A 24,849-nucleotide genomic window follows, 5' to 3' on the forward strand; every position below is an offset into this window, starting at 1 on the left:
AGGGTGGGGGTGTGTCTCAGTCCTCCGGAGGTTACAGGCGCCCAGCACAGGGCCTGGCGCTCGACCGCATTCTTGCTCGTTTACACCTGCTTCTCAGCTGCACTGACCTGGACTCATGTCACACTTGCACCCCACAGATGGTGACAGAAGACGAGTATGAGGTCTCCTCTGACCCCAAAGCCAACATCATCATCGCCTCCTGTGAGGAGCCCAGGATGAGGGTCGCTGTGTCTGTCACCTCGCCCCTGATGCGGGAGGACCCTTCCACGGACCAAGGTGTGGCCAGGCCCTTCCGTCCAGCCCCACTCCCCACGCTCCCTGGTGACCGGGGGCCGCATCTGCCTCTGCTCTGGGTGGGGAGGGGGTCACAGCCACCAGCCTTCTGGCACTTCTGTCAGCCCTGGATGCTGCTGGCAGGTAAGAACTGGGCCTTGGGGCAGCAGAGGAAGCAAGGTGGCGACAGTCACACGAGCTCCAGAGCGCTGTCCTCCTCTTCCCTTTGCCTCTGGGCCTGCACAGACACCTGCTCCCCACCCCAGGGAGATCAGCTATGCTGGGTCCCCGGGAGCTCAGCTGATTCTGTGTAGCAGGGGCCACAGGCAACCCCATGGGTCCCAAGGCCTCTCCTGTGAGACATGGGGGCTCTAGGGCTTCAGGCCGCTTGGCCGAGAGAGTGGGAAGGGCACTGGGCCAGGCCAGGGGCCAGCAGGGGCCTCAAGTCACTGCTGCGGTGAAGGCCAGCTGCCAGGAACACACCGTGGATCTCACGGAGCCCCGGAACCTCGTGGAGCAGCCCCCAGAACTGTTTTCCAAACTCCAGTCATTCTTGAACCCCCTTCATGATTGTTTTGTCACAGCAGAGGGCCACGAACTTCTAACGTTCTTCTTTAAACACTTTTTTTAATGTTCGTTTATCTTTGAGAGAGAGAGAGACAGACAGAGCATGAGTAGAAGAGGGGCAGAGAGAGAGACACACACAGAATCCAAAGCAGGCTCCAGGCTCTGAGCTGTCAGCAGAGGGCTCGATGCGGGACTCGAACCCATGAACCGTGAGATCATGACCTGAGCTGAAGTCAGACCCTTAACCGACTGAGCCACCCGGGCGCCCCTAACGTGCTTCTTTAAATCAGTTCATTTTTATCGCTTAAATTTTGGGGGAGCAGAACCCTGAACCATTGGCGGGAACCATCACCAGTCGTCATGGTCACGTAAGAAATAACCACAGCGGGATGAGACATCGTGAAATCCTAGCTGCAGGCCCCGCTAGGGTTTGCTCAAACACACGAACAAGGGCAGCTTGGGAGCGTCAGGCAGTGTGAGCGATCCGAGGCTCCTAGACGGGTGGGCAGGAGGGCGCCCCTCTGTGTCCCCCACAAGAGTGTCGGGCCCCGGGCTGACTGTCACCAGAGGGCGACACCGGGGACGAAATGCCCTCCTCCCAGACCCACCCCGGACGGTTCCATCTCAGCCTGAAGCAGTGGCTGGGCTGTGACCCACCCGTGAGGACACCGATGCGTGAGTGAAGCTGTGTCCCGTCGCCTGACCTCTGTGACCCGGGGCCTCCCGGAGCGAGGGGCGGAGAGCGTGAAGCAGTGGAAAGACCGCAGGAAAAGGCCCCAGAGTTTCTCCCAGATGCGGGGCCTTTGCCCTCGAGGACGGCACCTGTTCCTGTCCAGCGTGCTCTCTCCCTTGCTGTGATGCACATGGAAGCGTCTGGAAATCTGGCTTAGTTCATAGTTTTCCATCTGAACTGTGATTTGCTAACCGAGGGCGTCAGCACTGACGGTGCTCGGTAACCAGCATTGCGCTCTGTCCTCATGGGACCTCTCCCGCAGAGGGAGAGCATTTCCACAGAAATGACTTCTCTGGTCCTTGCGTGGCCTGGAGGAGAGATGGTCTGGAGCCCGGTGCCTTCCAGATAACAGGATGATGCCCAGGAGGGGCCGGGCCGCGTGGCCCAGGGAGGCGAGGGGGGTGGTGAGGGGTGCCGTGCCCACATGGCCCTTTCCTTCTAGAAGGAAGGCAGGTGCCTCAGCCTGACCCAGAAGACATCCTGAGCCCAGAGAAGTGCCTTCAGTCCCTGGCCGCCCTCCGCCACGCCAAGTGGTTTCAGGTCAGGGGGCCGGAGGGGGCCTCCGTCTGTGTCCCGGCGCTCGGAGAGCGGGCTCTGAATGCAGCTGTGGGAGACAGCCGTCTGCATGGCTACCCACGTCTCCTTGCCAAGCACTGACCCGACAAGACCCTTGTCAGAAACATAAAGGGAGTGACCCGGACTGCTCTGGGGGATGGCGGGTACCGGAGGCTCCGAATTGGGCCGGATCAGCGGGTCTGTGCCACACCCAGAGTCCCTCCCGGCCAGGCTCACTCCCCAAGGGTCAGCCCTTGTCCCCGAGGCCACGAGCCCGTGGCTTCCTGAGCTAATGGTGTACTTCTTCCCCCCCCAGGCTCGAGCCAGTGGCCTACAGCCGTGCGTGATTGTCATCAGGGTCCTTCGTGACCTCTGCCAGCACGTGCCCACCTGGGGGGCCCTGCCGGCCTGGGTAAGCAGCACCCCGTGGCTGGCCCTGCCCTGGGGAGCCCCCCAAGGGCCTCCAACAGCCTTGACAGGCCTCATTTTCTCTGAGACAGAGGTTCCCCTTCCCAGTGTTGGGCTTTCCGAAAAGGGGCCCAACTGAGTAGCCAGGAAGGGTGGGTGGGGAGGGGGCGGCCTAGGGGTCCGTCGGGGCCAGGAGGAGGCCTGCTGCGGAGCACAGCCTCATGAGCCTGCCGTTACCTTGAACCGGCAACCTCACGGGCAGAACCAGAGAGCACGTGAGGCAAGGGTGCCCAGGACTGGCCTCGGGGCCGCCTGGTGCGTGCCCTCCCTCTTCCGAAGGGGAGACCCCCATGGCTCTGACAGCCCCTGGCAGTCAGTCCTGGGGCCCGTCAGGGGAGAGGAGAGAAGACAGAGGCAAGGGCACCCGTGCCCCCAAACCCCAGGTTGCCGTGCTGTGTCCGTGCACCTGTCGGCACGTCTGAGTCTGTCCATCTCATTTACTTTGGGGGACGGACATTTGCTTTCCGCGTGCATTTCTGCTGCCAGCATCTCTCCCCCGCCAAAGCCGTGCTCTTGCGCAAGTAGACCCTTCCCACCCTGGCCTTGCCATCCTTGGCCTCACTCACCCGCAAGGACCGTCTCCCAGACCAAGGGCTCTCTCTGCCCAGTGTCCAGAGGAGGCAGGCGCTGCTCTCGGCACCACTCCTTCTGGGACACGTGGGTCCATTTGGGCGCCGAGAGGGCCCCGCATTCCCCAGGAGCCCGTTTCCCTGTAAATCTAGAAGCACCCCCCCCAAGAGAATACACTTGTCCTGATCCCGCCCCCAAGACCCCCCCCCACTGCTCCCCACAGGGAGGGGGGCTCCCTGGTGAGGGGAGCATGCCAGAGCAGGCCAACGGGTCATCTGACCCTGACTAAATGCACGAGGGTCACAGAGAGCAGTTCTTCAACCCTCTTGACCCTGGTTTGCAGTGTTACTGTGCACAGGCTTTGCCGATGGAGAATCGGGATGCGGAGAAGGCGCAGAAACCTGCCGGCAGCCACGCCCTGGGGAGGCAGAGACGAGGCCCCAGGGACCACCCTCCTCCTCAGAAGTCAAGGATGGGTGGGGGTGAGGGACAGTGCTGCTAGGGGCCTCCGTCCCAGGGTCTGCTGGAGACCCCGTGCATCGCGGCTGTCGCCTGGGGGAGAGTCCAGCTGGCCCAAGTGCTCTCCTCTGAGGCACGGCGTCGTCTTTTCTGTCCCCGCGGGGCCCAGGCCATGGAGCTGCTGGTGGAGAAGGCCCTGAGCAGCACGAAGGGGCCCCTGAGTCCCGGGGAAGGCCTGAGGCGTGTCCTGGAGTGCGTAGCCTCGGGGATGCTCCTGGCAGGTCAGTCCCGCAGGCCGGGGAGCCCAGAACAGTAGAGCAGGTGTGGCGGGCACAGAACGAGCCACTTGCAAGCCCTGGGAGCACTGTGCCAGGCAGACAAGGGAAGGGAGCCAGACAGACACTGCGTGCCACAGAAGCAGCGCAGGGACGAGGGTCCAGGGTCCCGGCAAGGGAGGGGCCCGCCCTGGGGCAGTGCAGCCCTGGAGAGCCCTGGAGAGCCCTGGGAATGTTGGGAAAGGAACCAAGCAGGGTCGCAGATAACGGGCGTCAAAGGGAGACAGTGCGCTGAGCCATCGAGGTGTTAGATGCAGAAAGGGGGCTTTCCCGTCATTTTAGGGCATAGGATGGTGGCAGGTGAAGTGACAGGAGAGGCCGTGCAGGGGGCATGTGCTGCCGGCCCGTCCTGTCCCAGGGCTGTCCCAGGCGCACACAGGGGTGTGGCTGGTGCACGCTTGGGGGCAGTGGGTGGGCCCTGCGTGGGACCCGCCCAACCGCGGTGGTGGTCTCTTCCCCTGGGTACTTTGTCCTTTGCGGCCCCCACCTCTCCTCGACAAGATGGGCCTGGGATCCAGGATCCCTGCGAGAGAGACCAGAGGGACGCCCTCGGGCCCATGACCTGCCAGCAGCGTGAGGACCTCACGGCCAGTGCGCAGGTAGGACAGCCGGCCCGTGTGGTGCGTGTGGCTCCCAAGTCCAGGCCAGCTCGGACGGGACGGGCGTGGCACCCGGGTCCCCGCCCAGGTTGCGGCTACGCATGGACCCGGAAACGATGTGGGGTTCCCCCTCCCCCTCTCCTTCCCTTTGTAGAAACAGGTGGCCTGTGGGAGGGTGGCCTGTGGGTGACGGGGGCAGGGCCAGCCTGGCTCAGGGCCGAAGCTGCCATGACAGTGAGGCAGGTGCACACCTGGGGCTTTGCTGGCTGGGACTTTCCTGGGTGTTCCGTGGCCCCACGTCTCAGGGTGTGACGACACCCAGCCATGGCCTCCAGCTTGGCCCGCACAGCCCCCCGCTGTGGCTTCCCTTTTGTTAGCAAGTTTATTTGTAAGAAAGCCTCCCCGTGGTGCAAAACCCACACGGACCCTGGCGCTTACGAACTGCCCTTAACGGGAAGAGTCAAGTTGCTCACGGTCACGGCCGAGTGGCGATGCAGGACTTGGAGTCCCAGTAGAGAGCCCAGAAAGGGGCTGATGCTCCGAGGGCTTCCTGGGAACGTCCTGCCATCGGCTGGCCCCAGCGCAGTGCGCTTCCCCAAGCCCGAGCGTGCCCCGAGCTCTGTGGTTGCTGGAAGGGTGTCGTCGAGGACACCCGGTGAGCTCGTGTCCGCGCTGGGCCGTGGGTGCAGGGCCCGCGGCGAGCAGTGGGAGGGTCCTGACTGGCCGTCTGCCCCCAGCACGCCCTGCGCTTGTTGGCGTTCCGGCAGATCCACAAGATCCTGGGCATGGACCCTCTGCCGCCCCCCAAAAGCAGGCCGGGGGCGCGCTTCCGGAAGAGGCTGCGGGAGGCAGGAACTGAGGCCCAGAAGGGTGAGGTCCCCGGGAAGCAGGGCCGGCAGGGTGGAGAGGGGCCCCCGTGAGCAGCGTCCCCCGCTGGGTACGCCCGGACGCGTCCTCACCGCAGCCGCTTCATCCCGACGCTGGACGGCCGTGTTCTCCTTTCCGGAGCGATCTGTGGGTTTCTTTAAAAACACTTTGCTTAAATCCTCCTGGAAATCACCTTATCCCGGGGTGAGGGCCCCCTGGGGCAGCAGCCGGCACCCGAAGGCCCGCCCCGCGGAGGGCTGGCAGGTGCAGCACAGCGAAACCCTGCCGGCTTTGGGCTCACCCTGTGGCCCGCCAAGTGTGTGGCCTTCCGGAGCGCTCCCCGTGGATGCCCCAGCCCTGCGTGGACTTGAAACCACATCACAGGGACAGGCCAGGGAGAGCCGGCGGGTGGGGCCGAGCCTGAGGACGCACCCAGGCCGGGATCCCCCGTCCCTGGGCCCAGCCTGCCTCAAACACATCCCCCCCCCACCTCCAGACCCCAACCTGGAGACGCCCCACCCCAGAGGTCTGCAGGGCCGGAGCTGGCATCTTCCTGGCCAGCATCCACCCTCAGGGAGGTGGGAGGGCCCAGGGGCGGTGAGGATGCAGGCTGGGTGCACCCCTGGCCCCCCAGAAACGTCTGTGACCCACAGTCTGCCCTGACCCCGTACCACCGAGTGCCTTCTGCTTAGAGCGGGAGCTGCTTGGTCAGTCCTCACGCACCCCCCCCGCCCCCGCCGGGTGCAGCAGGTCTGGGTCCGGGCCTGGGCCAGGAGCCCGGGTGGACGAGGGGCAGCCCTGCCCAGTCCTCCCTCTGTGCTCGAGCCTCCCTGCCCAGTCGCCCCACGGCACTGAAGGGGAAAAGTCTGTCCTTGGGCCGAGGCCGTCTGTGGTCAGTTGAATCCTTAAATTCCGCTTCTGTATTTAGGGGGCAGTCTGAGTGTGCCTTTGTGTCTGATGTCTCCGTAGAGCCACCTGAAAGTTTGCGAGGGTGGGGAATAAATAAGTAATGTCTCACGGTGTGGACTGTGCGGTCCTTGCTTGGGGTCCGGAGCCCCCGCTGCGCCCTCCCGCCGCTCCCTCAGGGCTCCGAGCGGGAGTGCCCGGCCGGCATTTCTCTCTGACACTCAGGCCGTAGTGTGAGCAGCGTGCTGCCCGGAGGCTGTGCCCCCGTGTGTTGGTCCCCCGGGCCATTCCCACCCCAGGGTGCCCTGGGGACCCTCCCCGAGGAGCACTCATTTTGAACAGGCCCCATGACCACCCTGTCTTGGCCTGGTCCAAGAAATGATCATCAACGGGAAGGCCCAGAGGGCTTCCTAGAGAAGGAGGTGGCCAAGCTGAGTTGGTGGGGGGCTCTCTGCCTGTAGGTCCCCTACCAGGAGTTCCCCAGAGTTTTCCCAAACCCTCGTTGCAAACCTCAGGGGGCAGAGGGGGGTTCAGACGGGGAGACTGGGTCACCGCTGAGCTGCTGACAGCTTCAAGCCCCCAGGGCGTCCCCAGGCAACGGTCAGGCTCCGGGGAGGGGAGCGGGGGGAGCGGGGGCCTCCGGTGGGGGTGCGTGTGTCAGAGCACGGGCTGGGCGCACACAGACCCCCTTCTCAGCCCCCTGAGGCAGGCGAAGCCCTGCTTGGTTCTCACGGGCACGTTATCAACTGGAAACAGGAAGCAGCCGGCCAGTGCCTAAGCACTACCACCCCCTCCCCCCCGGGAGGGCAGGCCCCTCTCCTCTGCCTCTGGGGCCCTGGGCCCCCTTCCTTGTTGGCAGCCCAACAATCCCTAGGAGTCAGAGCCAGCCCCTCAGCTGCTCCTGGCCGCGGCCACGGATGGGGCACAAGGGATGGGTCTGAGGGAGGGTCCCGACATCCTCCGCCTCCTCCGGCGGTGGCTCTGCCCTTCGCCCAGCTCTCCAGGCTCACCACCACCACCACCACCACCACCACCGGGGAGTCCTCCTGGGTTCCCGTGTGCTCGAGCCCGAGCCATCACCATCGGCACTGTCTCTGCTTGCCCCTCGCAGTGGTACTCTGCTGCTTCAGTCCTCCAGCAGTGGGAGCTCGTGGTAAAATTCAGGCGACTCCAAATCCCAATGAGGCCCCCCCAAAAGCCCATCTGCCACCCTCTCCTTCCGTAACGCCCCTTCAGAGCCACCAGTCTCTTGCTGTCCTCAGACCAACCAAACCTGTTCTTACCCCAGGGCCTTTGCACATGCTACTTCCACTACCTAGTAAGCTCTTCTCTGACCTGTATGGCCGGCAACTCCTCCCTTCCCTCGGTTCTCCTCCCAGATGTCCCCTCCTCCAAGAAGACTCCCTGACCACCTCTCCCTGTCACATAACTATATTCATTTTCTTTATACCCCACGTCACTGATTAAAATCACCTGCCACCCGCCTTCCCCCAGCGACATGAATTCTCTGTGGGCAGGAAGCGTACCCACTCCACCCACCGTGGGTATCCCCCGGGCCAGAACAGACCAAGTGCATGGTGGTAGCTCAGTAAATGTGTCCCATGCTTGAAACTGTGCTCCGGCACCCCAAGGGGAGTCTCCCTGTGACAGGAACGTGCCTCCTGGCAGTGAAGACACAGTCCGCGTCCACCTCATCCCAGGAGACCGTTGTCACGGTTTGGCCGAGAGGCTTCCGCTAAGGCAGGGGCAAGAGGACAGAAGGAAGGTGCCTTCGCCCCTGCAGCGGAGAATTGCCAGATGCGGTCGTCACAGCTTCGCGGGGAGCCCCGTGTCCTGCCGCCGTGACCTGCACGCAAGGGCTCGCGGACCGGCTTCCTCCCTCAGATCCTGGCAGGGGGGCAGCTCGGGGACACCTCATCACCCAGTGTTCGCTGGCCCACCCCCGGCTCCTGGGGAAGGGGGACAGTATCCTCAGCACCAGGTGGCCTAAAGCCAATCCTGCTGACAGGGAGTTAAATCTTTCCCCCTAGCAACTCCCGAAAAAAATCAAGCAGTTGGTTAGCGAAGCACCGGGTCCAGATGGACGAAGCGTCTGGGCGACTGAGCTTGCCGCCGGCCCGCAGAGCGTCTCTTCTGGTCTCTCCCCTGCAGCCCTCTTCCCACCGGCAGGGGACCCCGGAGCCAGCCCCGTGGCAGGCGGGGAGGCTGGAGAGCAGGCCCCGGAGCGGCATCCCTGGACCTCAGGCTGCGGGATGCTGGCGGGCGAGCCCGGTTGCTAGGAGACAGCGGTGAGTGTGGGAGGGATGACGCGGGCAGTGTGGGCAGGGCTGGAGCCGCACCTGGCAGGCGGTCCGGGGAGGACAAAAATGGAAGCCGGCTCCATCCAGAGCCGCCGGCAACGCTGACACCCGTGAGAACCCGCCGTGTCCCTGGTCCGAAATAAGTCGCGCCCCAGGGGTGCAGGGAGCATCTCCAAGGCTCGGCCGGTGTCGACAGCGTTTGGGGGGGAAATGCCAGCTCCATCTCTCCCAGGAGCCCCGTGTTTCTCCTACGGTGGAGCAGGCAGCCTGGGCTGGGGGGGCGGGGGTCGTGCCCCGTTCGTGTCTGTTCAAGTTCTGCACATAAAGAAAAAAAAAAAAGAGTTGGGATACGGGTACTTGCACCCCCCACGTTCCCAGCAGCAGCATCCACAGCGACCCAGTGGTGGACACGACCCGAGTGCCCATCAGCAGGTGAATGGACAAGCCCACTGTGGCCCACCCGCCCAGACACTGGAATATTACTCAGCTTTAAAAAGGAAGGGCGTCCTGCCACCTGCCACCACGTGGACGGACCCGGAGGTCACTGTGTGCAGTGACAGAAGCCAGACACAGAAGGACGCGTCCCGCGTGACCCCCTAGAGGAGTCCCGCCCACAGAGACAGAGAGTAGATGGTGGGAGCCAGGGGCGGGGAGTCCGTGCTTCATGGGGACAGAGTCTCAGTCTGGGGAGATGGAAAGTTCTGGACGCAGATGGGGGTGGGGGGGTGCGGCTGCACGACAGTGTGAGTGTGCCTGACGCCGCTGAGCTGTGCTCTTGGAGACGGTGAGTTTTACGTCTATTTTAACACACCAGGGAACTTCAGTGCGTTGGGTTTTCCCATTACAAAAAGCCTGGAAGTTTCAGAAAAGCGAAAGAGTGGAAACGAGGTCGAGTACTATGAACACACGCCGTGTTTCCTTCCTGTCTTGTCTCTCGTGCTCTCTCGGTGGCGGGTCGTCTCTTTATACCATTTTGATGCCTGCGTTTCTCCACGTGACGCCGTCTCAACTTTGATTCCTCGTTGTTCTGCGTGTGCTTAGACTTTTTCTCATTTAATACTTCCACAGGCCTCACAATATGACTTTTTTAATTGTGGTAACACGCATATAAAATTTGCTGCTTTATATCAATGTGTACAACTCAGTGGCTTTTGCTATTTTCGCTGAGATGCGCGACCGTCGCCACCATCCAATTCCAGAACATTCCATCAGCTCAAAAAGAAGGCTTGCCCCCATTAGCTGTCACCCTCACCCTCAACCTCCCCAGCCCCCACGATGTTTCGCACACGTGGACTCACACCCCGTGGGGCCTCTCATGGCCGGTTCCCTCCCCGAGCATCGTGTGTTCGGGATCCATCCGCGGGGCGGTGGGGGTGGGCGCCTTGCTCCTGCTCGCGGCCGAGGGACGTGCGCGTGTGGGCCGTGTTCTGTTTATCTGTTCATCTATTGGTGGGCATCTTCCCCCCACTTTTTTGGCTGAGATGTCATTTTTAATAGATGCATTTTTAATAGATGCATTTTTAATAGATGCATTTTAATAGATCCCACAAAATGAATGAGCCCTAATTTGCTTAACCATCCCCTCCTGTTGGACATTTTCAAGTTATTAACCACGATGCGGCAAACATGCTGTCTTGCACAGTTGTGGGGTTCTGTCCCTCCCTCCGTAGATGTCCCAAAATGGAACTTATCGGTCAGGGGGCGCGGGTATTTGAAGGCATTTGAAATTTCCACGTGCAAGTTTGGAATCCGTCAGAACCTGGCCAGGTTCCCTCTCGTGGTAAACGAAGGAGCCCTGTTCTCCTCTCCCAAGTCGGGACTGTGTCTTCTCACCTCCAAAATACTCATCTTCACGTGGCCATGAGTTTGGCAGTTAGGTTTCATTCTGTGACATCTTTTTTTTTTTTTTAACATTTATTTATTATTGAGAGACAGAGAGACGGAGCATGAGCAGGGGAGGGGCAGAGAGAGGAGGAGACACAGAATCCGAAGCCGGCTCCAGGCTCCAAGCTGTCAGCACAGAGCCCGATGTGGGGCTCGAACTCACAAACCGCGAGATCACAACCTGAGCCGAGGTCAGACGCTTAACCGACTGAGCCTCCCAGGCGCCCCCATTCTGTGACATCTTGTATCGCGCACTGCTGTTTCAGTTTCTTTTATCCGACCAGCGTTTATTGAACACCTGGCACGCGCCATGGGCCGTCACTCGTGTGGCTTCCCTATGTCTGCCACTGAGAGGGTTGAAATGTATTCAGTATTCAATCAGCAAGCACTCCCCAACTTCCTTGGGAGGAACCAAAGCTGAACCAGCAGCTGTCCCTTCGTGCAGTGAGGGTGACTCCAGGCTCCCGTCTCAGCGTGGCCTTGAAGAGATGAGCTGTGGGGTGTCAGGACAGTTCACTTCGCCTCCCCGACCTTCTATAAAGTTGAATCAAAACTAGCAGCACCCACCTTGCAGAGCTGGGGGAGAAGCCAGTAATAAAGTAGATTTGTTAACACTTGCTGCACGGAAGGTTTCGGCCTCAGGGACACAGGCATGGCGGAGGGCAGGTGTGAAGGTGGAAACCAGCAATCAAGGTGAAAGTCACACAGGAAACCGTGACCTCTTCAGCTTCCAGAATACCAGCCGCAGGGCTGTGAGAAAAGCCCTACGGCGTCACTGGTGTTTGAGGCAGTGACCAGTGCCTTGTACTCAACCCACTCCAATGGCGAGGAGCCTCCTGCCAGCTCTCCGTCACTTGCCATAGAGCAAATGTTAGCCAGTGAGAGACTAAAACCCAAAAAGAGAAGGAAAATGTAATTTGGAGGAAAGAGACAATGAGAACAGAAGAAAGCAGTTGTAGAAAGCCCCTTGTGCAGGTTATCCTCAGAGAGCTTGTAGAAGATGCGATGGCCAGGAAGCAGGTTTACATTTGCCTTTTGAAAAAGAACTTTAAGGGGCGCCCGGCCGGCTCAGTCAGTGGGCGTGCGAGTCTTGATCTCAGGGTCGTGAGTTCGAGCCCCATGTTGGGTGTAGAGATTAAAGATGAGAATCTTAAAAAGGAAAAAGAACATTCAAAGAACTAGAAAGACGTTGGAAACTCAACCTGGTAGTCAAAACATGGAAATGTTGACAGACTTGGAAGAAAAAGTGGAATGAGAAGACAAAAAGAAAAAAAAGGCAAGAAAAGTAGGAGACCAATGTATGATGAAGAAGAAGAGACACCACAGGGGAAGAAATCACCAGTGACATCATTTAAGAAAGTTTGGCAGGGGGGCGCCTGGGTGGCGCAGTCGGTTGGGCGTCCGACTTCAGCCAGGTCACGATCTCGCGGTCCGTGAGTTCGAGCCCCGCGTCGGGCTCTGGGCTGATGGCTCAGAGCCTGGAGCCTGTTTCTGATTCTGTGTCTCCCTCTCTCTCTGCCCCTCCCCCGTTCATGCTCTGTCTCTCTCTGTCCCAAAAAAATAAATAAACGTTAAAAAAAAAAAAAAAGAAAGAAAGTTTGGCAGGAATGGAACACATGACACAGCCCGCCAAAACGTCCAGCGCGACCAGTGAACACAGATGCCCACCAAACCCACGCTTTGAAAGTACAGGATGTGGAGGCTAAGAAGATTGTACAAGCTTCAAAAGAGAGGGCAAACAACGTGACAAGCAGGGGATAAGGAAGCAGGACAGCTTCAGGTTGTTCAACTGCCCAAGGCTAGAATCTGGAAGACACCCGGCAAGGAAGTCAGCCACCACTCGGGATAGTGTCTTCAGTCAAGCCACCGGCCACACGGGGGTGGAAGGAAAAGCCTTGAGAGTACACACTCCCGAAATGAGGGCACAGACCAAGAAACAGGGAGACCTAGGACCCCCCCCCAAAAAAAAAAAACAGGAGTCACTTCCCAGGAACCCTAGGTGCTGAAGAAGGGCCAGGGGTACAACCTGGCCGCATCTGGCCCTGAGTGGAGAAGTTAGATCCATTGGAAAGGTTGGAAGAGACGGAGTGTCATAGATACACAAAACAAAGGCAATCACTAACTCCAGGCAAATACCAGAACAAGGCCTAGAAAATAAAAGTGCTCCTTAGCGGACATTGCTCCACTGTGAACAAGTTACACATAATAACGTAAAGGTCTACTGCAGGCTCGGCTCCAGAGGTAAATGATTGATCAAGCCAGAGATGATCCCTGCCCTTGCTCATGGAACATACATTTTGTCAAGGGGGCAAAGGCACGTCAGGAGGGCAGTCAACAAGAATGAGTAGACGTGGTAACATGTAGTGATTTGGGCTCAGATGGTGGGTGGCCACTATGGGTGGTCAGTAAGGGTCTCTTGGAGGAACCAGAAATGCTGAGAAGGAGCCAAGCTGGAGAGGAGCTGGGGAAAGCGCATAGGAGGAGGAGAAAACAGCATGCGCAAAGGCCCCAAGGCCAGGGGGTGCCTGGAACATTTGAGGAACAGCAGGCAGAGGCAGGGGAAGTGATAGCAAGCCAGCCAAGGGAAGTGGAGGGAGCTGAGAGCAAGAGGTGACAGCAGCCAGACACAGCTGGTGACGTGACGGGCCACCTAGAGGAGCTTGGGTTTATCCTAAGCATAGTGGAGCCATGCAAAGATTTTTTTTTTTTTAATTTTTTATTTATTTTTGAGACAGAGAGAGACAGAGCGTGAGCCGGGGAGGGGCAGAGAGAGAGGGAGACACAGCATCCGAAGCAGGCTCCAGGCTCCGAGCTGTCAGCACAGAGCCCGACGCGGGGCTCAAACCCACAAACCGCGAGATCATGACCTGAGCTGACGTCGGAGACGCTCGACCGACTGAGCCGCCCACGCGCCCCGTGCCACACAAAGATTTTAAGCCAAGAAGTGCTATGGACCCGGTTGGCACATGTGGAACCTACGAGCAGGCTCAGCTCCACCTACAGAACAAGAAAGACAAGATGAGGGATGGGGGCGGGCAAACAGGTTCCCCCATCAAAGGCAGGTCCCTCCCGCCTGGCACCCCAAAGCAGTCACCTTGAGAAGCCCTCCCTTCGGTGAGTGGAGAATGGCCCGTCACACCATGTGTCCAGTTGCAGAGTGAGCGATGCAGCAGTTTTCCTCGAAAGAGCGGAATGTTCCTCCGCTGAATCCCCCAAGTCCCCTGGCGGGGAGGAGAAAGCTAAATTTGAAGGTGTGCTAATTGGGGCACTCTGATCTGGCCCGGTGCTCCAGCCGAGGATCTTCGGGGGCCCCCACCCCCGGCAGCTCAGCTGTTCCCACGTCTGGCTGATGCCGTCCTGCCTCACCTGCCCCCTGGAGAACTCTTTGGGGGTCCGTCATGGGCCCAACACCTTGCCGTGCAACTGGCCCGTGGGCCCTGGAGCCCGACGGCCCGGGGTTGAAAGTGCAGCCCGCCGCTTCCTGTATCCCGGGGTGAGCCCGGGCACCGACTGGGCCTCAGTTGTCTCGTCTGTGAAATGGCTGCAATGAAAGCGCTCAGCTCACAGGTGTCAGTCATTGCCCATTACCTCTCCCCTCCCTTGTACTTGTTGGCTTAAAAAATACGTCCTGAGCCCCTCCCGTGTGCCAGGTTCAGGGGCCACAGCCGTGAATGACACGGTCCAAAACCCCTGGCCTTGGGGAGCTGATGTTCTGGAGAGGCCACAGCCAGTAGATAACACCACCACCACCACCACAAAACGAGTACAATACATGGCCAGTTAGACCATGGTAGCTCTACTGATCTACAAGGGGAGAGGACGTGAAGTGTCAGAAGACTGGAATATTCTGTAGGCGCTGGAATGATGGGTACGTCCGGGGAAGTGTCCCAGGCAGAAGGCACAACCAACGCAAAGGCCCTGAAGTGGGGACACGCCTGGGAGCTTTGAGGAGGCTTCCTTGGCCCCTGCTGTAAAGACTACATTTCCCAGCTTCCCCTGCTACTAAATTTGGCCATGTGGCTAAGTTCCACCCAATGGAATAGAGCAAAGCTGTCACGTGCATCTTCCAAGAAGAGCCCTTGAAGGGAAGAGGTGTACCTTTCCCTGCCAACTTCCCGCTTCCTGTTGGCTGGAATGCACATGGGAGGGCTGGAGCTTCAGCAGCCATATTAGCTCAAGAGGTGACAGTTCATGTGCGGAGAAAGGCAGAGCAACAAGATGGCGGGAGCCTCGGTTCCTGACGCTGCCCAGGAGTACATCCCTCAGAGATTAATTTCTATCTACTTCAAGCCTCCAGCACCCGTGTTCTTCCACCCTGTGTAGCCAGTCCCGATTCAAACTGATGCATTACGTAAGGTGCATGTCCTATGACTCCCCTTGTTCGCCGCCTATATCGATTTTCATCCATATTAGTACAGAATTAAGAAACGTGCCCTGCCTTTGAGAAGTTTACAACCCCACTGAGTGAGTCCGCAGGCCTGACTTACAGCCCCAGCCAGCTGTGCGACCATAGACCAGTAGCTTGGAACTCAGGATTGGCCCCCAAACCGCCAGGAGTTTGGAGAACAGGGGCTTCTGCAAATTGCAACAGCCAACAAAGGAGAGAGGTAGGACGCGAAAAACGGTGAGATTTGAATAAACAAAGAAGGGCCTTCAGGAGGGAAAGCGGGTGGGTCCTCAGGGCTCCTCTGTTGCACGTGTCGGAAGACGGCACCACCAGACCCAGCGGATGGATGGGAGACCTATCAGATCTTGGAAGGGTGCACCCAGGAGCTCCCACTTCTAGCCGGGGTTAGGGCAATCTAATCTGACTCGCCGATTCCACGTCCTGGAGTACGTTCATTTCAACGCCCACCTTCCTGACCTATTTTCAGTATTAGGAATCCTTTTGCTCGCAAGTGGCAGAAACCCCCTGCGGGAGCAGCCGAGAAAAGCAGAGTGGTTTCCAACACTAGTCATAGCGTGAACTCGAGGCACGGCTGGATCCAAGGATTTGAATTCCTCCTTCAGGATTCATCCTCTGCTTTCTCTGCACTGGCCTCCTTCCCAGGCAGGCTCACGGGGCTCAGTCACCAAGGCCAGGTCCACACCCATCACTCGGTGAGACAAGAAAGCTGGTGCCTCCAGCGAGGGGTCTTTTCGGGGCATGGAAGCAGGGTTTTGCTCTGAGAAGGTGGGTGCATCCTAAAAGTGGTGCCAGTCGAGATAGGTGTGAGCTGGAGATGCCAACAGGACAAAGGGGAAGGGCATTCTGGGCAGAAGGAGGTGCCAGACTGCTGGGTGCTTTGTGGGAGCAGGAGGGGGAGGCCGGGGAGGTCCGTTGGGAGCTGAACGTGAAGAGCTCTGAATGCCACGCTGAGCGTTTTCGGCAGTGGGGAGCTATGGGAGGATTTAGCGCGGGGGAGGGCTACAGTCACATTTTCATCCTTAGCCATGCAGGGGAAGGTGAATGGTGGTAGGTAGCAAGGGGGAAACTGGAGGCAGCCGGGAAGTCAGGGAGGGGCTTCTGTGTCGCCAGCCTGTACCAGGCGGGGTGGCCTGGCGCGTCAGAGAATTTCTGGAATCAAGCTCGACAGGACTGAAACACGGAGGGTGAGGAGCCCGGGACTGGGTAATTCTGAGGTCCAGCTGGCTTCAGACTAGTCGAGGGAAAGGGCAAGATCCCCCCCAGCTCCTGGCAGGAGGAGGAGATACTGGCAATGCCACCCCCGGGGACTGAAAGACCCCTCTAGCCTTTGAGATTCCAAGTGGCCAACTCGTGAATGTCTTTAGGGTTGGGGAGTTGACCCCTCCTATAGCTCTGACCGAAATACGCCCCGGACTCAAAGCCTATCTCCCTAAAGTCAGGTGCAGCTCAGTGCCCCGTATGCTTGGGGGGGGGGGCTGCACCCCCGGCTAGCCCTTGGAGATTTGGGAACCTGGCACTATCTACTTCAGCCCGTCCCTCTCCAGTCTCAGCACCTTTGGCTCCTCTGATCGCCTCTGGAGTTCGGGACAAGATCCCTGGGGTCCTGGGGAGGATGAAAGCGTTACCCAGACAGTATTGTCACAGAGGGAGCAAGCCAGCCCCTTTCACATGTCTTCCCACCTCTCTGACTGCATCAAGCAGCAAGTCTCCCTGGGGAGCTAGGGCCCCTTAGAGTCTTGTACGTGGGCTCACGTCCCTGCTGAGCAAAAGGAAGGCAGGCCTCCATCACGGGGCCTCCGGCTCAGTCTCTGGTCTGCACCTAACGCTGGGCTGCTGGGCTTCCTGTGGCTATTTTGATGTGTTTCTATTTCAGGCAAGTGATGATGGTTTGCCATATATGGTGGCCCCAGGACCCAACCGAATGCTGGCTGCAGGGTCCCCTTCTGGAACTTTCCCCCTTGGACCTCTTCTCTCCTGTGTAACACCAAAGGATGGATGGTGCCATTGGTATCGTGTCACATCTCGGTGCTGGGTGAACAGCTGTTGACTCTAGGACCTTAATACCTAGAAGTTCCCAGTTGTGGCTCCACAATAGGGAAGTTTTGTGACTCCGTAAGTGGGCGTCTGTTCCCAAAAGCCTTCTGGGGTGACATAAGATTACATACAGGACCCGGGATGCTCCTCCCTGGGCATCCTGGCTCACCGCCCTCCTAGGACCAGCTCTGTCCTTGCCAAGCGGACTCCTCCACCGGAAGCAGAGCCAAGGCCGGAGCCCCCGCCCAGACCCAGTGCCTCGGGCCTCAAATGCTTGTCTGTTTTCTGAGGTTGAAGCCGCAGGACCCGCAGAGAAGGAAGCCCAGGCAGGCTGGCTTGGCCCCGACCAGGCTTCACTGTCCCCTCCGCCAGGAGGCCTCCGGTCCCACGTGATTTTTTTTTTTTTTTTCTCTAGCCCCAGTTTCCCCTTAATATCGATGATGATCGTAACGACACCGATAACCGTTGACATTTTTGAGCACTTTGCGCCAGGCGCCAAGAATCCTCCGGGCAGAGGAGGTGAGTGAGGGCGCTGGAATCGCGGAGTCAGGAGGGTCCAGTACACAGCCTGGGCGCTGCGGCTTGCTTATCTCCCCAAACGGGCAGCTCACTCTCCCCGTCCCCCCGCCCCCCACGCTCCCCCGCCCCGCGCGCGGCACCCGCTCCAAGGCCTCTGTTTCCCAGGGTGGGCGGGGTGCGCGCCCGAGACACCACGCCAGGGCGCGCGACGTGGAGCAGGCGAGCGCCCCGGGCCCCCCGCCCGGGGCCGTGCGGGAGGCGCCGGGGGCCGCAGGGGCGGGGCGGGGAGGGGCCGGCGGCGGCGGCGGCGGCGGCGGCGGCGGCGGCGGCGCGCGGAGCAGACCGCAGTGCGGCCGGCGCTAGGACCTGCGGGGGCTTCCCGGGCCGCGGCGCCTCCCGCTCCCCCACTCCCCCCAGCCCTCCCCCCCCCCCCCAAAATGAGGAAACGGAGCAACTTGTTCCAAGTTGTGCAGCCAGGGCTGCCTTGGGGTGCCCAGCCAGCGCTCGGGGGCCCTCCTGGGTGTGGGCGCGGGGCGCGGCCCGGGGGCGCCCCCTGAGCAGGTGAGCCCGGTGGTGGGGGTAAGGGGAGAGACCTTGGGGCAGTGGCGGTGTGTGGGGGGGGGACCCCGAGGGCCCCGGGGGCGTCCCGGGCGTGCGCTGGAGCAGCCGGTGTGAGCGCCAGTGTGCGCGGCCGGCGTGCGCGGCCGGTACGCGGCTGGGGTAGCGGGTGGTTAGAGGCGATCGGGCGCGGGGTGGGGGGTATTTTTCTGGGTGCGAGTGTGCGCGTCTTCAGGCTCCCGGGTGTGTGTATCCGCGCGTCCACGTGGAGGGATGTTCGCGTGTGGCCGAGATGCGTGTGCGCGGCCCTGCGTGTAGCTCGTGTAGCGCCGGGTGCCCTGGCGGCCCCGCGTCTGGCGCCCAGGTGTTCAAGTGCGGGTCCGTGTGTGTGTTGGGGGAGACAGGCACACACATCTCTGGATGTCGGAGAGGCTGTTCGTGTGTGCACACGTGTAGACGTGTGCACACCTGTCTCTAGGTGAACGTGCCTTTGCTTGCACACCCGCGTGCCCGTGGGTCCCTGTGTCCACCTGTGTCCAAGCCCCATGTGTTTCTGTGTGTGCTCGTGTGTACATGGATCAGTATGCGTGTGAGTACACAGGGGGCTGGGGATTTACGGGGGGCAGTACTGGAGAGGCAGAGGTTCATCTCCCAACCGTCCCCACGGCCCACTCACCTGCTGTGGGGTCCGGGGGAGAAAAGCCCTCCCCCCGCAGCAGCAAGAGACCGTGTGTCTGTCCTAGGTTGGTGTTGGGATTGGTGGGGGATCAGAGAGGCTCAGCCCATGGCCAGAGGGGCCCAGGAGGGCTGCATGCCCCCTGCCCTCCCCCCCCCCCACGGTCCCGGCCCCACCCTAGGGTCAGGGATAGTGGGGAATGACCTTGAATCATCCTCTGGTTCCTTGCTCTGCCCCTGCCCCTGCCCACTTACCAGAAAAGAGGAAGAACCAAGCTCAGTTAGGCGGCACTGTGTTCCCCACCCACTGAGTGACTGCTGGGGGCTGAGCCAGGCGCTTCCCCCCTCCCCACCATATGGCCCCTTGCTCTGTGCCCACCCTGTGCCTCCGTTTCCCTTTTGGGACCATGGCGAGGCTAGATTCTGTGGTTTCCTCGCTGATGTTTCATGGCTGCAACTCTACAAGGAATTCCTGTGGATAAAGACCACCTCCCCAAAGGGGCTTAGGGAGCCATCACCCGGGACCCCCTATGGGGATGCCCTCCCCCTGTCGCCTCCATCTGGCCCCGGGCTGGAAGTGGTTCGTTAGCAATGGCCCCGGGCCCCAGCCTGGCTCCAGTCTGGGCTCTCCAGCTGGTCTCTGCCCCTCACCCAGGTGAGCCCCCGCTTCCTCCGTGCCTGGCGCCCCACGTTCGTCTCGGCCAGGATGCCAACGGTGAGTACCCCCACCCCGGGCTGCCTGTGTCTCGTCCCGTGCCCTGCTCAGTCCGCACCCACGGGACCTCGGCGCCGTGTCGGGGGCTGTACTCTGACCGTGTCCCCTCCAGCCGACGCTGCATTTCTGTCACCTTTTCTTCCCGATCTTCTGCCTTCGTAGAAGCAGATGTTTCTATCCTGGCTGCTCCCCCTTTCTTTTGTGTTCTTTCTGCCTCTGCCTGGCTGGCTTTTGCCCAGTTTCCATTTCTTCCTCACCCCTGGCATCTCTCATGCCCTTTTGCCCCCCGCCCCCCCCCCCCCCGCAGAGGCGCTGGGCCCCAGGCACCCAATGCATCACCAAGTGTGAGCACACGCGCCCCAAGCCGGGAGAGCTGGCCTTCCACAAGGGCGACGTGGTCACCATCCTGGAGGCCTGTGAGGTGAGCGGTGGCCCGGGGGCCTGGCGGCGCTTGGGGAGGTGTGCCTCTGCCGGACCTCCCCCCCCACCCCCCACGCGGACACCGACCCCTGGCTCCCTCCCTGGCAGAGCAAGAGCTGGTACCGTGCCAAGCACCACGCCAGCGGGCAGGAGGGTCTGCTGGCGGCGGGGGCGCTGCGGGAGCGGGAGGCCCTGTCGGCCGACCCCAAGCTCAGCCTCATGCCGTGAGTCGCGGGGCCGCCCGGGGCGGGGGCCCGGGGGCCGGGGGCCGGGGCGGGGGGCCGGAGGGCCTGGGCGGCCCGGTCCAGCACGCCCTTCCGCCGGCCGCAGGTGGTTCCACGGGAAGATCTCGGGCCAGGAGGCCGTGCAGCAGCTGCAGCCGCCAGAGGACGGGCTGTTCCTGGTGCGAGAGTCCGCGCGGCATCCGGGCGACTACGTGCTGTGCGTGAGCTTCGGCCGCGACGTCATCCACTACCGGGTGCTGCATCGCGACGGCCACCTGACCATCGACGAGGCCGTCTGCTTCTGCAACCTCATGGACATGGTGGAGGTGCGGCCGCCGCGAGGCCCGGGGCCTCCAGAGCCGCGCGGACACCCCAGGCCCTGCCCCGTGCCGGCAGTGGGGGATGGGGCCCGACGCCCAAAGCTGCGTGGGGAGGAGGGGCTGGTCTCCGCGGGCCACCAAGCCCAAGGTGGTCTGAGTCCTCTGGATGCACCCCTGGGGGGGGGGGGGCCCTGGGGTGGCTCCTCTAGACCCCTGGGAACCTCCAAGCTGACACTCGTCCAGAGACCACCGCCCCACCTTCCCCGGGATCCTCCTGTTTCCTAGCCTGCATCCTTTCCGTTTCCATGGAAACCAACCCAACTCCTCTGGAGGAAAGGAAACCCCCCTTCTCCCCAGCTCCTGCCCACCCGGTTCAGGGCACAGAATGCAGGGCGTCCCCTCACCGTGGGGCCAGGCTCACGGCTGCCTCTGCCCTGTCTCCCCCCCCCCCCCCCAGCATTACAGCAAGGACAAGGGGGCCATCTGCACGAAGCTAGTGAAACCCAAGAGGAAGCAGGGCACCAAGTCGGCAGAGGAGGAGCTGGCCAAAGGTAGGGGCCCCTGCCCTCCCGCACCGGGCCCACGGCCAAGGCCGCTGCACACGAGCGGATTGTGGGACCTGGCACGATGAGCAGAGCACCCGGGGCAGCCCTCAGGGCGGGCAGGAGGGCCCACAGACGCCCAGCAGCCCACATGGGGTGAATTCCCACACTTGCTGCTGCTTCCACGTCTCTGTCCCCCGCCCTGTCACCTGGGCCAGAAGCCTGGGCCTGAGCCTCAGGCCACCACCCACCCACCGGCCGTCCAGCCCCAGCCCTAGATCCTTCCACCAGAGCCCTGCCTCTGTGCCCCCAGAGGTGACTTTCTACCATGAAAATCTACCCGTATCTCTCCCTTCTAGAACCTTCCCTCATGGCTGAGCTGTCTTCCTGGCCTCATCTACAAGGCCCTTCCTTTTTGTCCCCCGTTTCCCTCCTTGTTTCCTCCCGTGCCTCTGTGCTGTTGTGCATTCTTTTCCCTCCCCAAGTACTCTTCCAGCCCCATTTTCATTGAGAAATGACATCCTCAATGCTCAAGGCCCGAAGCAAATGCCACCCCCACCTCCACGGCCACCCCCTTTGAACCTGACGATCATGTCTCTTTGGAAGCATGTCTCTCCCAGGGAAATCTGGACGTCTTGGGGGTGGCCCTCAGGGGAGGCTGGTGTCACCATGCTTGATCGTGGAGTGGGGCTTTGGGGAGGAAGGGGAGGGGGCCTATGGAACCTAGTAGAGAGGAAGGGGGAACATAGGCAGTTTTGAGACAAGGCGTCAGGGAGGCTGGACTGCAGATGACCACTTAGAGTGCTGGAAGATTCTGGAAGATTCTGGAAGAGTCTCCAACCTTTACCAGAAGATTCCAGGAACTTTGACAGCCTCCGTGTTTGTGGTATCTTTTGCTGTGTGTCCCTGGGTAGCCAGAGATGAAAAGGCTCTAAAGGGAAGAACCCATGGGATATTTGGAGGGACACAGTCTCCAGGTGGAAGAGAGGGCAGCCCCAGGGCTGCCCCTGGGGCTCCATGGGGTGTTCCTGGAGAGCGAGGCTGGGGCCTTACCCCACCCGCCCCCAACCCTTGTCAGCTCCTTTCCTCAGGTCGGCCCGAGATGGGCAGGCTCTGTTGCTTTCCAGCACTTGAAAACCAGGACCAGGAGTGGGGTGCCTCGCACAAGCCCTCGGGCCGTTGCTAGGCGTAGTGGCCGCCTGAATGTGTGTCCCTGCCAGGGCGCTGTGGGAGACACCACCGGCCTCTCGCCAGGCGGACCCCCCACGGGAGGGGCTGGTGGAACCCATTCCCCTCTGACCGGGTCTCCACCCCACAGCCGGCTGGTTACTGAACCTACAGCATTTGACGCTGGGTGCGCGGATTGGAGAGGGTGAGTTTGGAGGTAAGTGGGGTCCTGGGTCCGGGGCTGAAGGAAGAGGGGCGGGAGAGATGAATTAATCCACACCCGTGTTAACACCTTCTTGCTGTGCGCCTGTGTCTCCCTCTGTGGCGGTGGGGGGGGGGGGGGAGCGGTGACATCAGCTGTGCGGACCAGCACTCCGTGATCGGTGATCGCGCGCGATGCCTTCACATCTCTGGGCCCTGTACTGGGAATGCCATTCCTGGAAGCTGTTGTTCTGGAAGGCTCTGGGGCTTAGATCAGGGGTCGGCCTACCTTCTCTGTAAAGGGCCTGGCTTCAGGCCAGTCTGTGTCACATCTATTCAGCTCTGCCTTAGTAGGAGGAAAGTTGCTGCAGACACAGGTAAGTGAATGGGCCAATAAAACTTTATTTGTGGACACTGAACTGCGAATTTCTTGTCATTTTCATTTGTTGCAAAGTAGTATTTTTCTTGTGACTTTTTTCAAACGTGAAAAAAATGTAGAAACCACTCCGAGCTTTGTGAGCCCTTGCAAAGGCAGGAGGCAGGCCTGGATTTGGCCCACGAGCTGAAGTTTGCAGACCCTACTTAGCTGATTGTCTTTGATCAGCCTGCAGGGGTGAGGGGTTTTCCAGGCCTGGGGACCCACAGCCCTGCCGGTGTGCGTGGCGGTCGGTGTGTGTGGGTGTTTCCATCTGCCTGTCCCCGCCCCTGTCCCCTCCCCTCCCCCCCACAGCGGTCCTGCAGGGTGAGTACCTGGGACAGAAGGTGGCTGTGAAGAACGTCAAGTGCGATGTGACGGCCCAGGCCTTCCTGGACGAGACGGCAGTCATGACGTGAGTCCCGGGTGGGGGGCGGGCCCCCTGGGAGGGAGGGGCCCAGGCGCACCCTCATGGCCCGCCTGCCGCCCCCAGGAAGATCCAGCACAAGAACCTGGTGCGTCTGCTGGGCGTGATCCTGCACCAGGGACTCTACATCGTCATGGAGCACGTGAGCAAGGTGGGGGTGGGGCCCGGCGTGGGATCAGGGTCTGGGGGGGGGGGCACCTGAGCAGCCTCGAGCCGCCCAGGCCCACTTCCCTTCCCCACAGGGCAACCTGGTGAACTTTCTACGGACACGAGGCCGGGCCCTCGTGAGCACGCCCCAGCTACTGCAGTTTTCCTTGTGAGTGGGACTCCCCGGGTGGGGCGGGGAGGGGGCTTTCTAAGGTCAAGGGAAAACTGAGGTGCCAAGTGGGAGGAGCCTGGCCTTGGGAATCTGTGCTCCGGTCACCGAGCACCCCCCAGCCCCACGCCCCCCCCCGTGCTCTGCCCCCCACCCAGGCACGTGGCTGAGGGCATGGAGTACCTGGAGAGCAAGAAGCTGGTGCACCGAGACCTTGCCGCCCGCAACATCCTCATTTCCGAGGACCTGGTGGCCAAGGTCAGTGACTTTGGCCTGGCCAAAGCCGAGCGGAAGGGGCTGGACTCAAGCCGGCTGCCGGTCAAATGGACGGCGCCCGAGGCTCTCAAACACGGGGTGAGCCCCCCTCCACCCTGGGACCCTTCCTCGTGTGGCCCCATCTGGGCCTCAGTGTCCCCATTTCTGAAACAGACTTGGGTTCAGTGCCGAGGGCCAGAACAACAAGGACTCCTTCCCCCACTGAGTCTGAGTTCTGCTCAGTGGGGGGGGGGAGATTCAGAGGGGTCAGTCTATCGGGAGGAGACCAGAGAGGGAAGGTCAGCCCAGGGGGACTTCCTGGAGGAAGCAGGGGCTGTAACAGAAGCCATTAGGGCTCCCTCCTCACCCTGGTCCTGGGCCCCACAGAAGTTCTCCAGCAAGTCGGATGTCTGGAGTTTCGGGGTGCTTCTTTGGGAGGTTTTCTCATACGGCCGGGCTCCATACCCCAAGATGGTGAGTGGGGTCTGGGGGGGAGGCGCTGGGTCCCCTGTGAGTCTGGGGACCATGGCCCTGACCCCAGCCATGCTGGCGTGCCCTCTGCCCACAGTCGCTGAAGGAGGTGTCAGAGGCCGTGGAGAAGGGATACCGCATGGAGCCCCCCGAGGGCTGCCCGGGCCCCATTCATGCCCTCATGGGCAGCTGCTGGGAGGCTGAGCCTGCCCGCCGGCCGCCCTTCCGGAAACTGGCAGAGAGGCTGGCCCGGGAGCTGCGCAGCGCGGGGGCCTCGGCCCCGGTGGGCGGCCAGGACACGGACACTTCCTCCTCGCCCCGAGGCCAGGAGCCCTGACCCTGCCCCGTGGGGCCTCGGGCCCCAGAGGACAGAGTGGAGGGTGCGGGGTCCGGGGAAGGGGCCAGGCCCGAGAAGGGTCAGGGCCAGCGAGCTGCTCATGTGGCCCAGGTGGGGGGGCTCTGGGCAGCCCGGGGACACCAGGGACCCGGGGAGGCGAGGGATTAGCGCCTCCATAAAGACTGGTTCCAAGGACTGCGGGTGTCTGAGTCTCTCTACGACCCTTGGCGTCCTTCGCCCCAGGGGTTAACACCAGGGCACCCCCGTCACTCAGCCCAGGGCCATCCGCCAGCAGTCGTCTGCCTGCTGAGGCCCCCACAGCCGCCGTT

At 61.2% G+C, this 24,849-nt stretch overlaps 2 protein-coding genes across 8 annotated transcripts in view; both read left to right on the forward strand.

Moving 5' to 3' along the window:
- Positions 1-6,443, forward strand: part of ZFR2 (zinc finger RNA binding protein 2) — a 45,301-nt gene extending 38,858 nt beyond the window's left edge. The window contains 7 exon segments of the mRNA XM_086699526.1: positions 138-276; positions 2,016-2,113; positions 2,445-2,540; positions 3,795-3,906; positions 4,462-4,559; positions 5,297-5,446; positions 5,448-6,443. Coding sequence (XP_086555652.1) covers positions 138-276; positions 2,016-2,113; positions 2,445-2,540; positions 3,795-3,906; positions 4,462-4,559; positions 5,297-5,446; positions 5,448-6,089 — 1,335 coding nt within the window. The 3' untranslated portion in view covers positions 6,090-6,443.
- A 1,501-nt stretch (positions 6,444-7,944) lies between these two features.
- Positions 7,945-24,716, forward strand: MATK (megakaryocyte-associated tyrosine kinase). 7 transcript variants are annotated; one of them, XM_086699496.1, is made up of 15 exons: positions 7,945-8,620; positions 17,374-17,477; positions 18,514-18,624; positions 19,366-19,425; positions 19,733-19,846; positions 19,954-20,069; positions 20,176-20,395; positions 20,847-20,940; positions 22,250-22,315; positions 23,030-23,129; positions 23,208-23,292; positions 23,384-23,457; positions 23,616-23,811; positions 24,100-24,186; positions 24,281-24,716. In XM_086699496.1, the coding sequence occupies exons 3-15, from the start codon at positions 18,619-18,621 to the stop codon at positions 24,518-24,520; spliced, it is 1,458 nt and encodes a 485-aa protein (XP_086555622.1). In that variant the 5' UTR covers positions 7,945-8,620; positions 17,374-17,477; positions 18,514-18,618; the 3' UTR covers positions 24,521-24,716. The 7 variants fall into 7 exon arrangements, with proteins under 7 accessions (XP_086555622.1, XP_086555625.1, XP_086555623.1 ...); XM_086699499.1 differs by lacking the exon at positions 18,514-18,624 and having other exon boundaries at positions 7,947-8,620; XM_086699497.1 differs by lacking the exons at positions 7,945-8,620; positions 17,374-17,477 and adding an exon at positions 17,819-18,038 and having other exon boundaries at positions 23,208-23,283.
- Positions 24,717-24,849: the final 133 nt, after the last annotated feature.

This window comes from Puma concolor, chromosome A2, assembly GCF_028749965.1.
Source record: "Puma concolor isolate L17-30 chromosome A2, mPumCon1.1.hap2, whole genome shotgun sequence".
Lineage (NCBI taxonomy): Eukaryota > Metazoa > Chordata > Mammalia > Carnivora > Felidae > Puma > Puma concolor.